Source organism: Papilio machaon, chromosome 16, assembly GCF_912999745.1.
Source record: "Papilio machaon chromosome 16, ilPapMach1.1, whole genome shotgun sequence".
Taxonomy (NCBI): Eukaryota; Metazoa; Arthropoda; class Insecta; order Lepidoptera; family Papilionidae; genus Papilio; species Papilio machaon.
This window is the reverse complement of record NC_060001.1, coordinates 2177137-2193707: the sequence shown is the minus strand read 5'-3', so window position 1 is coordinate 2193707 and position 16571 is coordinate 2177137. Positions and strand designations below refer to the sequence as shown.

General features: G+C 35.6%; 3 protein-coding genes across 3 annotated transcripts in view; all 3 read right to left on the bottom strand.

The window, feature by feature from the left end:
- Positions 1–2243, bottom strand: part of LOC106715756 (zinc finger protein 608-like) — a 99441-nt gene extending 97198 nt beyond the window's left edge. The window contains exon 1 of the mRNA XM_045681710.1: positions 1909–2243. The gene's annotated coding sequence lies outside the window, so the exon portion shown is untranslated. The remainder of the gene's footprint in view (positions 1–1908) is intronic.
- Positions 2244–3329: 1086 nt separating this feature from the next.
- LOC106715797 lies at positions 3330–4743 on the bottom strand. The gene is made up of 3 exons (XM_014509151.2): positions 4433–4743; positions 4258–4361; positions 3330–3857 (listed from the first exon to the last, which is right to left on the bottom strand). Exons 1-3 carry the CDS (start codon positions 4656–4658, stop codon positions 3339–3341), a joined length of 849 nt encoding a protein of 282 aa, XP_014364637.2. The 5' UTR covers positions 4659–4743; the 3' UTR covers positions 3330–3338.
- A 2752-nt stretch (positions 4744–7495) lies between these two features.
- On the bottom strand, positions 7496–16253 carry LOC106715755 (E3 SUMO-protein ligase PIAS2). Its single transcript, XM_045681458.1, has 13 exons — positions 16076–16253; positions 13609–13775; positions 12983–13142; positions 12482–12624; positions 12018–12195; positions 11807–11908; positions 11135–11375; positions 10622–10856; positions 10209–10369; positions 9599–9793; positions 9030–9218; positions 8088–8187; positions 7496–8013 (listed from the first exon to the last, which is right to left on the bottom strand). Exons 2-13 carry the CDS (start codon positions 13746–13748, stop codon positions 8007–8009), a joined length of 1851 nt encoding a protein of 616 aa, XP_045537414.1. The 5' UTR covers positions 13749–13775; positions 16076–16253; the 3' UTR covers positions 7496–8006.
- Between the last annotated feature and the right edge of the window lie 318 nt (positions 16254–16571).

The following is a 16571-nucleotide window of genomic DNA, read 5'->3' as shown; positions in this document are numbered from 1 at the left end:
GCAATATATTTTAGGTCTTCAGAAGAGGGGTTGATGATCTAATCAAGTTTGTATGAGTCTGAATGAGCTGGCTACAGATTTCTTTTGTGAGTATATCCATTGCAAACATATATACGAAATAGTCCAGTCTTAATCATTGCAATTCAATAATTCCATTACGACATATCACTCAAGAACAGATGAGCGATACGATAAAGGTTTAATTTAAGATAATATTAGTTTTTGAAGCTATCCTCAGCGCAATTTAACGCAATAAACTTCGTTCTAAAATTTTAAATCGTTTAAGTGTAGATTTCTGTCTTTAATCTACACAGAGGCAAACCCTTAGTAATCATTGAACGACCCTCAGTGTGACGGTAAGTCACAGAAATATAAAATAATGTAACATACTTTCGCCACACATTACAAATTAAATTGTAAATCTTATTCTAAAATGGTGCACATTATTTAAATGTAGAGTAATTATATAGAATAATGTAAGCAAGCGAAGTGCAACCGCATGTAATCCATTCTTGTACACACCTACAGTAAACACAATCTCCAATGATGACGTACATGCAAAACTGCATAGTGTTTTCATTTTGCCTTCACGTCATATTTTTTTCTAGATTTATTAGAAAGTCTTGGAATGAAAGCGACGCATGTCAAGCGTAGAACGCCTTTCTTTGTACCGATGTCTTCTAATTACGGAAACTATTGACCGAACATTCTGGAAAATACTGAGAAAGATCTATGAGGACTGATACAAGTTTATGATGCTCTGGTCATTTCTTTTCTAATTAAAAGTGTTTCTTCGGAATTCCTAGTTTAATCTTAATGTTTATAGGTATTTTTGGTTAGCCGTCGATGAAATTTATTTGTGCTAAACCAATTTCAAGGAAAGAATATATACCATCCAGCCCATTTAGTATGACCAGTAGATATAACAGTTCGTTTCGTTATGAATGGCTGAGAAAAAATGGCCGATTTTTTAACAATGAACTCTAATTTTCAACAAAATAAAGCGAGACATTAATTTTGGCTCACATTCATTAGCCCGTAAGGATTTATGGCGGTTTACAAGTTGAAGCTTCCGCGCAAAGGGGTTTTATTAGGATTACGGGATTTAGAATCCTGGTTATTTAGTCATATTACTTGAAGTGCGGTATAATGATCCGACAGCTTAGCAGCCTTGACATTTTAATGCTTTATTATCGCTAGTTTTGACTTACAATGGGTTTTTTTTCACGATTTTGTTAGGTTGTATCTGACATTTATCGTATTTTTAAATATTTTTACATTTGTAACAATTTTTACGACTTACAAAATGTCATATGAAGTTATTAATGCTATTAATTATTATAAGTAATTAATAAAAATGATTTCTGAATTATTTGTTTTATAATCATCATCGATGTAATTTTAATATTTTTACATAACATGAAATAAACTCGATGCGGTTTGAAGTCAAAAGCTTAAGCATGTTGTGAGTGTTGGCTCTTGAGACCTCGCTTTATCGACTCCCTCATAGTCTAAATGGGAAGGCAAACAAGCCACCGCGTGTTGACATGGAGCGATTCCACCGCTTTATAAATATTTCGAGCGCGGCGGCCAGCGGCGGCGGCGGCCGAGAGCCATTATCCCATTAGGGAAGGGCATTACTCACAGAATGTGAAGCTATTAGCCCAACGATCGCAGGCGAGCCTACGCTTCGCTTTACGTATATTGAGGATACCGAACAGAAAAATGTACTGTTAAGTAGCCAGGACGAGAAACGTGTTCTTCAATAAACATGCCAGACAGCTTTAAATTGTATTATGAAGCTTCACTAGAGGCCAAATACCTTCTCATCTTGTCCACATGCAATCGATATGTATCTGTTCATTTATACTTCATATATATTATTACTCCATACATAAAAAATCTTACCTAGCTGCACCGGCCTCTACCACGCGGCCAAAACAATCCAGTGCTTTGTTTCGATAAGCGATCGATACGAACCGACCGACCCTCCGTACCGTAAAAGCGAAGTAAATTACTTTTAATCACCATTCAGCACATAAACGAGCACGGCCGAACCGATTCACAATATAAGTCGTTTCAAACTTCACATATACACGTACAGTACACCACAAGATCGACAGTAGATTCTTGGAGCTATGTAATCAAATCCAAAGTAGGTATAAACAAATAACAGTGGTGATTTCACGGTGGAAACACTAGTTTAGCGTATCGCACGTCAGCGCCGCGTCGATTCGGCGGACGACCGCGGCACTCTGTGAGCGCGGGCGCGGGGAGCGTGGGGCGCAACGCGTCCCTCGTGAGCGAGCGGGATGCACTGCGGACGTTGACTTTGTACGAAAGAGATGTTGGAGCTTGTTCGGAAAAATGTGAGAAGGGCGCAAACTGATTACAACTGACGACACCGCATGTTGTCTGTATATTACAGATTTATTCGCCAAATAGATAATGATCGACATCTCTTTGAGGCGGAATCGAGCCGGCTCTGCATTCATTATGTCAAATAAGAGTTACAATAATATATCAATAAAGGACTTCGCCAGAGGTCATTGCCTCGCGAGTGGGATGACATAGCCGAGCTTCCACATCCTCATCTAATTGTTTCAAAAATTTACACTTTAGTTGTAGTCAATTTGTATTTATTTATTGTGTTTTTTGTTAAATGTATTTCTATTTTTAATAATTAAAGATAAAATATGGCTACGATGTGACGTAGGCTTTAGATACACATAAAGTCGAGGTAGTATGTCACCATTAGTTTGTGCACTTAGACAGTTTTTAGATTATTATGAAGAGTGGCCAAAAAATTTACTTCTATATGTACTTCGTCCGCTGTTATTCGGTGGACTTCTCAAAGAATCTAATCAAACTTTTTATTGTACTTGTAATTTCTAACTTCATATTTATACTCTAAGAGTGCGATGCAGTTGACTAAAATCGCAGGGCGAAGCCAGTATATGACAAAAGTAACGTACCAGTGAGCAGTGTTGGAATGTCAACTTATTTGTTACCGAGTACTTGGGTACCTATCGGTTGTGGGTCAATGTAAAATCTCAATTTACTTCATCAACCTTGAAGCACCAGGTGAACTAAATACGTTAAATATTTTGTTATAATAAAATAACAACGACTTTTTTAATTGAACAAATGTAATTTGTAACGGTTGACCTTGCCTGCGCGTTTTAAGATTACTAAGTTCTGTAGTTTCACAGTAGGAGAAATATCTATAGTTATTGACCACAAATATGTTTTCCTAGTACCTTTAGGTAATAATTATTCAGTATATTCTGCGAATAATATAAAAATAAACCTTTTTTTCATTTATCTATATTTATTGTTTAAAAGTCTTCGGTGGGAGTTGCAGGCGATGATCTCGGTTCCAGTTTAGGTGTCGTCAGCGGATCAGGAAACTGGGGAGACGATATTGTGTGCTGAGGGGACGCGGACGGCGTCGAACTGTTATATGATTCATCGTTTCGGTTGTCACATTCAAGTTTCGAATAGATCCCTATATCAGCTTCAAATATTACATTATTTATGGCTTGTTTCACGTAACTTAATGTGCGTTGATCATATTTACGAAGTTCATTAGCAATGTATCGCCCGTAAGAAAAATATAAGTCAGTCGATGTTGCAGATTCGGTTAGAACGTGAAATGATTTATTCTGCTTAGGAGATTCTTCTTTGGTAATCACTTTTTTTCTTTTTCTTACTTTCAGATGTTTTCTAAGAATAGGGGAATCTGTTTCGATATTCGTTTTTCTTCTTTTTTGCGGATTCTTTGGAGGTTCTATTTCTTGTTCTTCTTCTGGAAGCGAAGTTTCTGTGTCATTACTTTCATTATTGTCGTTTTGTGTCTGTAAAAGAAAAAGTATTAATTGAATATATTTAAAAATTTCTATAGCTTAGGTTGGTGCAGTTTATTATTATCTAAATACGCGTGAACTGTCAAGGTACATATTCTGATAGCGGTATTTTTAAAAATACAAAATGATACAAAGAAACAAAACGTTATTGTACATTCTCCCTCCATCCGTTATATTATGCCTACAAAGGCTCTCGAAGAACTCCAAGAAGGATGACAAACTTGCCAAATTAACAAATACGTTTACACTTGTACCCATTACCACTTAGACTCTCGCCGCGAGCGAACGTCATTAGAAGTCATTTGTCGTTTCCATTGACGCGGCGAACCATAAAAATGGCGGACTTACTCGCGGTTTATCTTATCAAAATGGGTGTAAAACTTGTACTCACATTATCAACCATCGTATCTAACGTTTCATTGGGTATATCTTTGTCCTTCATGAATTGAAAGTCTTCGAAACCATACCATTTGGAAACATAAACTTCTCCTTTCCCTGTAATGAAAACAAAAATATATATAATTTTGAATATACCTTTCATTTATGACTCAAAGGTCATTACTTACCTGAAGAAAGACTTTTAACTATTCTAGATTTTTCCCTTCTGTATGACGCTAAAAGAACAGTCATTTTCTTTTTCAACTCAGGTATAGGTACGTCCAATTGTTTGCTTATTTCCACCCAAGTCTGAAGCCTCAACAATTTGTTGTGGTATTGAGGTGATTTGCTGTTCCACATAAACTCATTAGCGCCATATAATTGTATAAGTTTGCGGCACTTGTCGTTGTCCATTCTGCGTATTGCCGCGCGAATCAACCTTCCCTAGAGCGCGCCAGTGGCCGACTAAAGCGGTAAGTAGCCAATAGGCGCGCGGCACGTTCGAGCGCGGCACTAATCGAGCTGCCGCGCGCGGACATCCCGGTTTCGCCTATCGGGTTGGCGCGCCGGGTTCGGGCCGATCAGGTACGCGCATACATTCCTTATGTAGCGAGGACATATTGTTCCGAGGAACTTCGGATGCCATTCGCTATACGAATGGGTTGTTGACAATTTTGATGTCAACGACACGTAACATTACTTTATTTTTTTTTTGGAACGAAGTTCCTTATCGCGCGTTGTGAAAGGGGGCTAGACGGAACAAATTCTTACGAAAAGTTGTCACGACACTTTTTGCTATATCACCATGGCAACGACGTGACAATATATAACGAAAATTCATAGAAATAAAATGTACTTCTTGTGAAGACTTAAGTTTTTTATGCATAGAATAAACATTGGTTCCTTCACTAATTAATTGAAAGGAACTTAGTCCCATCCGGGTGTCCCTTGACACCTCCAAGTTTTTCAACTAAATGATGGTTATCACTTTCAATAATGCACACTACGTTTAATTCAACTAGTTGAATTAAAACTTTCAAGGGGTGATATGTTGAAGTATGAAGGGTTGATTCAACTAGTTGGTTAAATCACCGCTTTACTGACTGACTGATAAAATAAATTAGGAATTAGCAGATCAATTTTGTTCATTGAACAAGATGGTATTTACGAAATAAACAAGACATGACCACAATATTTACATTTATTATTCTACATTATTTTACTCTTTAGTATTACAATTTGTAAGTGTGTGCACGTGGACCAGCGGCCGCGACGACGGAACACTCCATATAACACACTTACAATGGAATATGTTACATCTTAACAAGACAATAAATACAAAAATGTTTTTTTCATTCGCATACACATTAACCTCGCTCACAAAACTTTTTTTATATTCACCACCATATTTAAATTTTCTGTTTACGTCCATAATGACAATGTCGTACAATTTAGAAATTACAGGATATATATACAAAAATAACAAACATAGATTTTCATTACTTAAGTATATTTTAATACATTTTTGTATTTCTCAAATGTTGATTTTTTCAATGATTCATCTAAAAAAATGTTTTGATGCAAAACACTTTTTTTTTCTAATTTAAGTATATATTAGACTGCTGTTTTGCGACATGAAATTATTTATTTTTTATTATAAGTGAAATTTATATATTTAAAAAAATCAATTAAAAATACATATTTCATATGCAACAATAACTTAATTTTAGCAAGACAAAACAAAATCAGACACATTTTATTGTTTATTAAACTTTTTTTGGAGATTTTCAACATTCGTCTAATAACAAAGTTAGAAAAAAAATTAAGAAAGATTTGCAAAAAGGTTAAATGTTCGCGCCATATTTATTATATGTCAAAAAAATCAATGTCCAAAATAATTTCACATATAGATCGTCACAACTTTACGCGGCACTAATCGAAAAAAAAACTCTAATTTCATGTCAATTTCAGTTTGAATAAATAAAAAATATTCTTGATCAGGGTTATTATATCTTAAGACATCTATTTTTTTAGTAATATTTGAAAAATTTGTTTTTTTTTTATACATTATTTATTTAGACATTACGTCATTATGGATTTAAACTAAAATAAATTCTAAGGTGAACAAGTTTGAGTAACTTGAGGAGACTTTAATTAAATATAACGGAAATAAATCAATACATAAATCAGAGTGGATGTCAACAAACACAAACAAATCCACCAATACGGTGAAAAGAGTTACATGTCTTATCAGATGTAACCATTTTCATCGCATCGGTGGAAATACAAAGACGATTTGCTATTCACAGCGCAAGCTTCATTACACAGCCGAACTTATTTTCATTATTTCGAGATTTAAAGTAATCCATAAACATAGAAAATTAAATTATTAATATCTAAATTATAATGGTACAAATAGTAACGATATCAACAAATTCCTTGTCTCCCTTCAAATCTGATTGCAGATTGAGTTGCACCAATGGCAGAATCGTATAATAGGGGGTCTAGACCCCGTTTATGAGGCTTAACTCTTAGTTAAAAATAAGCCTTTAGTCCCTTAATCCGCCAAATATTTGCACAAGTATTCAATATCAGGAATAACCTTTATATTCATATTTGTTAAGATATAAAGAAGATGAAACCCTTTCAACAACTCTCGTTTCTCTGTTATCCTTATAATTCGAAAAGATCACAAAATTGCACTTTTGATTGGCGGATAATTTCGAAGTCTACCTTTTATGACGTCATATTCATTCATTTCAAAAGTTCAAGTAGAAAGAATAAGAGAAAAAGATAAAAAAGATTGAACAGAAAGAACAACTGAATGAAAAAACTTATTATAATCCAATATTCTAATTATATTCAATGTCGAGATGTTATTGTCTAAAGAAACAAATATAAAAAACATGTTGTTTTACTCTAATTATATTTTATAGTGTTTCATCAGTGAAAACCAACGTTAGATAACATATACATTAGGAAACTAGAGTTGTCCAAGAGTGTATTTCACTGCAACAATGTTGATATTAATTTGTACATTTTTAATTTATTTAAATGCTGACACCCAAAGAGCTTAGAAATAACACCTTCATATGATCCTGAGGTAGAATTAGAAAGCATTTAAATTATAATCACAAAATACATAAAAGTTGAATTTATTGTAACTTAAAATTTAATAGCAAATTTTATTTCGCGACAATTAGATATAAAGTTATAAAAGGGACACTGGAACAATTTTTTCTTTCTTTTAACAAGATCTCAAAAGATGTTCTATTCGATCTATGGGACGTAATATCTCTTATATACATATGTAGCATTTATGCATATTACTGTGATCTAAATTTCGGGACAAAAAAAACAGAATAAATAATTTTTCCCTGTCTTATAAGATATATGAATTTCGTCAAGTCATAGAAATTATTATAAAGAAAACTATCAACGTAAGGCGGGTATTCTATAAATTTGTCTTAATAAATTATAATATTTATAAATAAGCTATATTCAGGTAGGCATCTGAGCCAAGGAGCCAAAATGTCTTTAGAAGAGCTGAGACATCGATACTGAATCCAGTGATACTAGCTGGATTGGGTCCAGATCCAACAAAATTAAATGGGATTCAGGACCGGAAACTAGTTTGACTGAGGTCAATACCGGACACTAGTTGGATTGCGTCCGGACCGGCACTTCAGGGTAGGAAGGTTTTTGTTCATCTTCAGAAGAATGGTCGCTGGAGTAAGATGGGCGGCCACTCTTCTCCCTCAGTCAGTACCTGAATACAATAGATTTAACTTTAAAATAACTATATTAAAGGTTACGATCAAATATATGTTTTTTTTTTCATACCTTCGATAAACTTCATGATTGTCTCGCTCAGCATCAGCATATGGCGCCCAATGCGTCGGCGCAGACTCATTACCTTCTCGATCTGAGTTGTTGCTTGTACCTTTGAATACAATATTAATTAATTTCTAGAACTTACTACCATACTCAGATTTGTTTAATCATCCCTAAAAACTTAGTCTTACAACTTTAGTACATAAGTAAACATTAAATGGCATTAATTGCGATAGCTAATATGTTAAATGTCAATAAATGCTTCATGGCGACAAAAATATATACTACTAGAGGTCACCCAATACTTTATCAGCTCAGAATTAACATTACTGAACTATTGCTTACAACAATCCTGCATTCATCAAAGTACCTTTCCGTGAGAGTCCCATCAAAATCATTCCAGACAAAAATAAAAAAATAAAATTTCCTAAACATCAACGCAAATACACACAGACGCTCTTATTTAATTAATATCTATGTATAGATGTGTACATGTAGTGTATCTATTCTAATTTTAGTCCTCTTTCCCTTCCCAACCTTTTCCTATTAGGAAAGGATGGGAAGGGTAAGTGGATTTGGCGGAAGAGGGGACGCAAAGGAAGTTGAAATATCCTCTTTCTGTGCGTCCCTTTCTCTGTTGATTAAATGTAGGCAACGCATCTGCATTTGCGGATGTCTATGGGCAAAGGTCGCCTCGCTATTTCGGCGAATTCATGTGGCCGTTTTTTTGTTTGCCACCTTTTGATATAAAAAACTAGCTTTTACCCGCGACTTCGTCCGCGCAGAATAAAAAAATGAACACAAGATAAAAAAGTTCCTATGTCCGTCTCCTAGTTCTAAGCTACCTCCCCATCAATTTTCAGCTAAATCAGTTCGACCGATCTTGAGTTATAAATAGTGTAACTAACACGACTTTCTTTTATATATATAGATAAATCTGCTAGTACTCACAGTCTTGTGGTGGCGAGGTGTCGGGGGCGGAGTGTGGTGTGTGCGGGGTGTGCGGGGTGTGCGCGGGGGGTGGTGCCGGCGCTGGCGGGGAGTGCGCGGAGGGTGGGGAGGGGCTGTCGAGGGAGATGACGCCGCAGGCTGATGCGCATGCGCCCGGCGATCTGTACCCACTCGATGACACCGCCTCCGCTGTTACATAACACAATCAATATAAATAAATGGTGCTAAAAGAAAATTTATAAGTTTAACGCATGATTAAATTTTTTTATGAGTTATTTTTTATTTGTTAACTAGCGGTCGCTCTCGACTTCGTCAGCGCAGAATTTTTAAAAAAGTAGCCTAAAATATGCCGAATTGCATCAGCTACCAGCCGTTCCGGAAATTAACCGGAACAATTGCGGCCTAGCGGATAGACATACAAATAGAAATTTTAAATTGGTTTGTCAGCAACGCAAATATATTAAGTGTATAAAACTTTTTTTTTGTTTACACACAAACATTACAATTTTATTAATATGAATGAGTCGATAAAATTAAGCAATAAAACAATCCACATTAACGTGTCTTACCATTTGAAGATGAGTAGTCATCAGCCTTGATATCAGCAGGTGGTGTGTGCTTGGGTTGAGGCACCTTCCTCTTCAGAGGCACCTCATCCTCCGAGTCGGAGGTGAGGTCGACGAGGGCCTCAGCGGGCTTCGGCGTGCGGCCCTCCCCCACTGCCGCCCGCTTCCCTCCTCCTGTGCCCTCTACTGGGATTATTTCTGGAAAAGTATTCAATTTAACATTTTTGTTCTAACTTTAAAAACTCCTACACACCAAAGTTGTAGGCGTATTTCCAACACTTCAGTTAGAAATATAGCACACAAGTGTATCTATTTTATCTTGTCCCTAATTAAAACTTTGTATAATAATTTAAATAAAAATTGATAAAATGGATATTTTGATTCTTTTTGACACTAAAAAAGGTTGTCTTTGCCCTATTTTTTTTTATAGTAGAAGGGGGCAAACAAGCAAATAGACCACCTAAAGTTATTTGATCCGACGCCATTATAATTAGTTTTACTTTTGCATACTCTGACACCAAGAAAAGGGTGTCAATTTACTATTGTACTTTAGCTCCACTTTTCCATACTAAATGGGATAAGTTTGTATATCACTGTATACGAGATGCTGTACCTAAGTCATCAGGTATGAGGGTGACCGGCTCCGGCAGGGGTGCTGCGGGGAGAGGGGCGCGGGGAGGCGGCGTGTGCGCAGACCAGCTGCCGTCAGCATGCAGCTGGATCTCATTGCACTCGCTAGACAGACGCGCAGACGTCAACACCTCCAAGAAATACCTAGGACACATGCAACAAATTTTAGACTTACTAGGTATATTATAACACTGACATAACTAGATAGGTATCACTAATGCACATCTAATAAAAGTAGTAATTGATGGCAGATAAAAAAAATTGTACAGATCTTTCGACAATGGAAGCCTATGGTAATTAAATTGAACAAATCATTTCAAAACACATTCACATGTGTTAACAGTCTAGATCTAGAATTTCAGCCAAATAATATCCTGTTAAATGAAAGTTACTAACCCATCAACAACTAATGAGTCGTATGGCGCTGGTCTATCACATACTGGACAGAGCCAGGTGGGCTTGCGCTCGTTCATCTGCAGGAAGAGTGAGGCATCGAAGCACTGCAGATGTGGACAGTTGGCAGGTCTGCACGGACATGACATGCGCATCTTCCCCAGTGGACACATCAACGACACACGCAGAGACGTCGTCGCTATCTCATTATCATAGTCCTCGGATAGCTTCTCTTTGACTGTAATATAACAAAGTAAAATAACAATATAAAATACATTAATACACTTGTAACTGTCACACTCTGAAACATTATGATCACTAAGAGAACCACAACTGTTGAAGTAACAATTAAACAACTCTGAATGCAACATTAAGCCACAAAACTCACTTAAATAATCATTGAAACTACATATTTAGTAATTTTTCTACGACTTGAATACATATAACTAGTTGTTTCTTATGACTCTAGCCTGTTTGTTACATCACTTGGACCTTCGAAGTAAGGATAAAACTCACTAAGCGAGCGTGTGTAGTCCGCATTCTTGGTGCCTTTATTCTTGAGCCTCTGCAGCAGCTCAGCGGAGGTCAACTTGCGTACGAGGAACACGCTGAGTACGTAGGCGCGTGTGAAGTCAGCCGCCCACGTCACATGGATTGTATTTGCGACTGTAGGCGACAGCTTCACTAGGGAGGAGATGTTGACTGGTCGCGGCGGTCGCTTCGGTTCCGGCGTCGGCTTATTAGTCGGTAACGGACTCTGGATAAATACAATTATAATATAGTAACATATAATATTTAATTTTAAATAAATTAATTAAATTTTATTTATATTCATCAACAGCTCACTATATGCCCCCACTGAGGGGCTCGTAACCTACCCTAACTTAGGGGTGACTAGGTCATGCTCAACCACAGCCCAGTGCGGGTTGACTTCACATATATCTTTAAATTTCTTCTCAAATATGTGCAGGTTGCTATAAATGTACTTAAATAAATCGAAACTCGAAAAACACATTGGTACATGGCGGGATTCAAACCCAGGACCTGCAGATTGCAAGTCAAGTGCTTAACCCCTGAACCACCGACGCTCATTTATATTATTTAAAAAAAATTGGCAAATAAACAGTTTTCTGTGTAAATACGCTACTAATTAAATGATTAACAAAAGTAAAACAAAGTTATACTCACAGGCAATGGACATAATTTGTTGTTTACTTTAACTGAAACACTCGGTGGGAAATAATCTTCTTGTTCACAAGACGTCTCTAACAGGCAGAACCTCAATTGGGCCTAGAAACAATATAAAAACAAAAAATTAGGACAAAAATTTACTCCATCTTAAATGACAATTAGACACTCAGTGCATTGAAAGATATGTATATATAAATTGCTAAATTACCTGTATAACATAATCAAGTTTGTTACTAGTGCCAACTATATCCTTTCCGGAGGCAATCTCTGTGGCTTGCTGCGGTGTGAGGTGGAATACGTAGGTGCCTTCTTGCAGACGCCCGGTCTGCATCGGCATCATAGTAGACGGCTTCATTAGTTCAGCCATCACATCGTAGAATGGTAATCTGGAAATTACATACATAATGATACTAAATAATTAACCTTTGTACGAAATTAATTTGACAACAAAAACTGATTTAAAGATGGATTTCTTTTAAATATGTAATTTTTTTCAGATTGTTTAAGTATCCTTTGATGATGAATTAGTAACAAATAAGACCATACAATAAAAAGCAAATTTTAAATAATTACAAATGGCTAATGATTACATTAATGTTTTAACTGTGCCATATCAAACTGTTCATCTATTTATAAAAGGCCTCAAAAGAAAATGTTCACTATGTTTTGAACCTTTTAAACTTGACGTCCGGGTAGACAGGGAAGGGCGGCAGCGGGGTGGTGGGCGAGGGCGCGGCCATGGGCGCCAGCGCTGCGCCCGCCGCGCCGCCGTACCCGTGGTACATGCCGCCCGCGTACATGGGGCTCTGCCGCGCCTGCGCAGTGCGCGCCTGCTCATATACACTATTATGATGCATTGACAAACTACAAGCATTTAACATAAGAATTTTTGTGTCAAATAGACATTGTGCAATACATTAAGATGTTTTAGGCTTCAGTGTACAAAAGGGAATAGCAATTTATTTCGTCACACCGAGAATTTACGTCACCGATATAAGAAGGTTTGAGTTGTCGAGTTTGCACTGTGTGATATAATACTTTTCAACTTTAGCGCTGAACACACTTTAAGTTGGTAAGGCGTTAAGTGATGTGCACTGCGCAGTGTGCAGATAAACTTGAGCTGCTAAAAAGAATGGCAAGCCAAACACAGGCCATGTTTCCACTGGAGCATACCGTGACGGAGAGGGCCTGTGCGCGGGTGTCTTGCGGGTTGTACCCGGTGACAGCGGGGTGTTGGTACATGCTGCGAGAGCCTGGCAGCGCGGGCGCCAGCGGGTCCTTGCCCTGCCCGCCGCCGGGACCCACGCCGCTAGACGACAGCGCCTGGTTATTCCTGCAACACGCTTAGCATTCAACATATACATATACATACACAAACCCGATACATACTCAATACATGCACATTTCATTGTTAGATGTTTGCTGTGTAATTTTAGTAAATTGTATTGTCTACCTCCAACCCAAAGCCCATGCAAAGTCGACTATATAACTGAATAGCAATACATCTCAAATCAACAAATCTCGTCGATTTATCGAATGAAAATTTCGATACTTTTCATTTCATAGCATTTATTTTAGCACAGCATCATATTTCATTACAAAATAGGTACAGTAACATTTCAACCTTTTTGCACACAAAAATTCATAGATGTAAATATTATTCTTTTTTACGTCTACTTTATTCCTACATGCATTAAAAATCACTACAGCATGTATCAATATGCCATCAATATGCCACCCTATCAATACTATATAAACAGTAGAGAGTGGTGAGCGAGCAAAAGCAATAGTAAACTTGCCTAAATGGTAAGTTCTTTTGCGCGCGTTGTCCTTTTTCATTGGTTTTGAGGCGCGTTCTAAGTTCCGAGCCATTGCCGTTCTCGGCGGGCGCGCTCGGGGCCGCGTTAACTACTCGCGCTGAAGATCGTGTTTTAACCATTGTTGACGACCAACACTTTCATCTCAACTGAAATTAAGGAGTCCGAAAACGGACAGATATCGGCTATCATAAAAAAACAAATTCAAGAGGTTTTTTCTGGAAAATTTCTTCAACAATCAGCAAAACAAAGATGGGCATCGGGAGCAAACTTATTTCTCTTACTACAACTGTGAAATGCAAGTATGGGGAATGGAGGTACGAGACTATTAATGTAACCAAATAATAATTCTACTTAGTCTTCAATGGTTAAAACATATCTTACAGCTTTTAATATCTACAAACCACTATTCTTTCTTAAACCCATAATCAATTTAGAAGTTGGCGGTCCATTTTGTATTAAAAGCAAATTATTCCACTGCAACTGTGAAGCAGCATTGCTAGGGAGAAAAAATGTATTAACGATTACGGGATGGCTGGCAACCGAAAGCGCCGGATGTGACAGGAACTTAACAGTAAGAGAAATAAGTTGTCTATCCTGTCAAGGAAATTTTCCAGAAAAATTTATAGCAATAAGTGATTTCAAATGCAATTAAAAAGGGCTCTTCAGGGGTCGGCTGAAAGGTTCTGAACCTAAGCTACATGTAATGATGATTTCTGAACCAATTTCAAAACTTGTTAATCCACTACTTTTAACAGTAAGGGACAGTTTGTGTAAGTAGGAACATTACAGTCCAAGAATTAATTGTAATTAATAATATAAAAGGGTCAGTGTTACTTTTGAGTAATTTTAAGCATGATGGGATAAGAGTTTTTAAGAAATGTATAAACAATGAACCTGGACTATAATCTACCACTACAAATTTTGTGCTCTTGTAGATAACGCCTTCTCTAAGCATTCAAATACCACTAACAATGACTAAACAATTTAAAAAACTTGTAACAGATGTTTAAAAAGATGGCAAAGGCAAAGTTAAGTTAAATTTTAAATTAGTTAAGTTTTGACAATATAAGAAGGCACATGGAGTAATTAAAATTATTTAATGGGTATAAAATAATGTAACAACAGTGTAGTTAAAGGGGGAAACCACTTAATGGCCTAGTTTTCTGTTAATTTAAAACATCTAAGCTACAAATAGTTTTTTTTTAACATCAATATAATATTATGTATTGTAAGCTTACTTAATGAGAGATGTAATCAGTTTGAACTAGTTTATCTTCACCCTAAAATCAGAACTTTTCAACCTTCCCTTATTTTCATGTAAAAGATTTATATATTAAAGGGGTTTAGGACCACCACAACTATAACACAGAATTTTAAATTTAAAAAAAAAATGTTCTAATTTCAAAATACCTATTTCAATAATATCTACTATAATACAAATTAAATTAATTTACTCTACTTATAGCCTACTTTATAAAGAATACATTAATCTTTTTATTAATATGTTTGATATTTTAATAAATAAATTAATATTGTGCTTATAGGGAGATTATAATCATTTAAACTTTGTAGTATGTAAATGTTACAAGTACATATAATATCTTGTTAGTTACTAACAAAACAGCAAGAGTATTAATTTTAGATTATTATTTACACTAAAACTTGTTAATACTGTGTCTTATCTGAATGTCTTGACAGATATATATTTATTTATGGCAGTTTTAAGTTAAAAATTAATTGTCACCAACAAATTAAAAGAGTAAAATATAATTGTAAATTCATTTGATTATAGTTCGAAATAATTAAAATTTTACATATTACATATTTTCTATCATTAAATTAATTATTCCTAAGTAATAATGGAAGTTGAGATGTAACATCTATACTAATATCATAAGATATTTTGTTTGCTCCACTTGAACCACTATTGAAACCATTTTTGAAATATGTTTAACCAACAGCAAGCTATTTATTTGTTTACCTAAGCCAAGCTGTGAAAAGCTTACTTCGAAAAATAATATCAGGAGACCCTATTAAACTTGACATCTATGTCTATTTTTTTGTATAAGCTATAAAAGGAAATTTATAGCTTTATAACCAAATAGGGAAGATATACCACTTTAAATATCCAATATAAATAAGAATAACTTAGTAAAGTATAACCTTGATCTTATAATGTAAGCTGTTTGATAAAATAGTAAAATACGAATATTTTTGAAAGACCATGCTCAGGTGCAACGGCCACGTTCAGACCAGACAGGGTGGTCAATCCTTCATAAGCACCAGTTAATATAAAATATTGTAATATTAGTAATATTATTATTGTGCAATGTTAAGTTTCATGTATGTACAGTGAGTTAAAAACAATCAGTTTCATATTGTCTGGTACAAACGTACACAAGTTCAAACAATATGGATGTCGAAGAGCTATATAAAATTTACTCACCATGATATCGCATTACCAAAATCGTAATATCTACTCATATTCAATTTAAGTCAAAAAATTCACTGACATTTAGTTATAAGTACAAAAACTATTTACGAATGTCTAATGCAAAACACCATAACTTGACGCTTCTGCTCCAGGCGCCACATTGATTTCGCATAGACAATATGTTTTTAAGATAATGTGTTCGAAACATTACTGTCACATCCAAGTCACATCTGTTACTTTTTTTTGGTATTGTTCAATTAGTGTTCCATGAGTAAATGTAATTCTAAGCAATAATTACAATTTTCACATATTTCTGTAATTTATTACAAGATTATGCTATAAAATTACAATAATACGGTTTATTGTAAAGCTAGTTACACACTGTTGAAAGAATGAAACCATAAACAAAATAGTGCGTCATATCCTTTTCCTCTCATTTAGGGTTGAACATTACCCAGTAGGGTTGAACATAATTAAATATATATCATTTTTTAATCTGTTTCGCTAC

What these genes read in the sequence shown, in the direction of transcription:
- LOC106715755 (XM_045681458.1), bottom strand. Translation starts at nt 13,748, where the DNA reads ATGGTTAAAACACGATCTTCAGCGCGAGTAGTTAACGCGGCCCCGAGC. An exon ending in CCGGACGTCAAGTTTAAAAG is followed by an intron (nt 12,196 to 12,481) that starts GTTCAAAACATA and finishes TGTAATTTCCAG; the next exon opens with ATTACCATTCTACGATGTGA. An exon ending in CCTCATACCTGATGACTTAG is followed by an intron (nt 9,794 to 10,208) that starts GTACAGCATCTC and finishes ATACTTTTCCAG; the next exon opens with AAATAATCCCAGTAGAGGGC.
- LOC106715797 (XM_014509151.2), bottom strand. Translation starts at nt 4,658, where the DNA reads ATGGACAACGACAAGTGCCGCAAACTTATACAATTATATGGCGCTAAT. An exon ending in AGTTAAAAGTCTTTCTTCAG is followed by an intron (nt 4,362 to 4,432) that starts GTAAGTAATGAC and finishes TTTTCATTACAG; the next exon opens with GGAAAGGAGAAGTTTATGTT. An exon ending in TAGATACGATGGTTGATAAT is followed by an intron (nt 3,858 to 4,257) that starts GTGAGTACAAGT and finishes TTTCTTTTACAG; the next exon opens with ACACAAAACGACAATAATGA.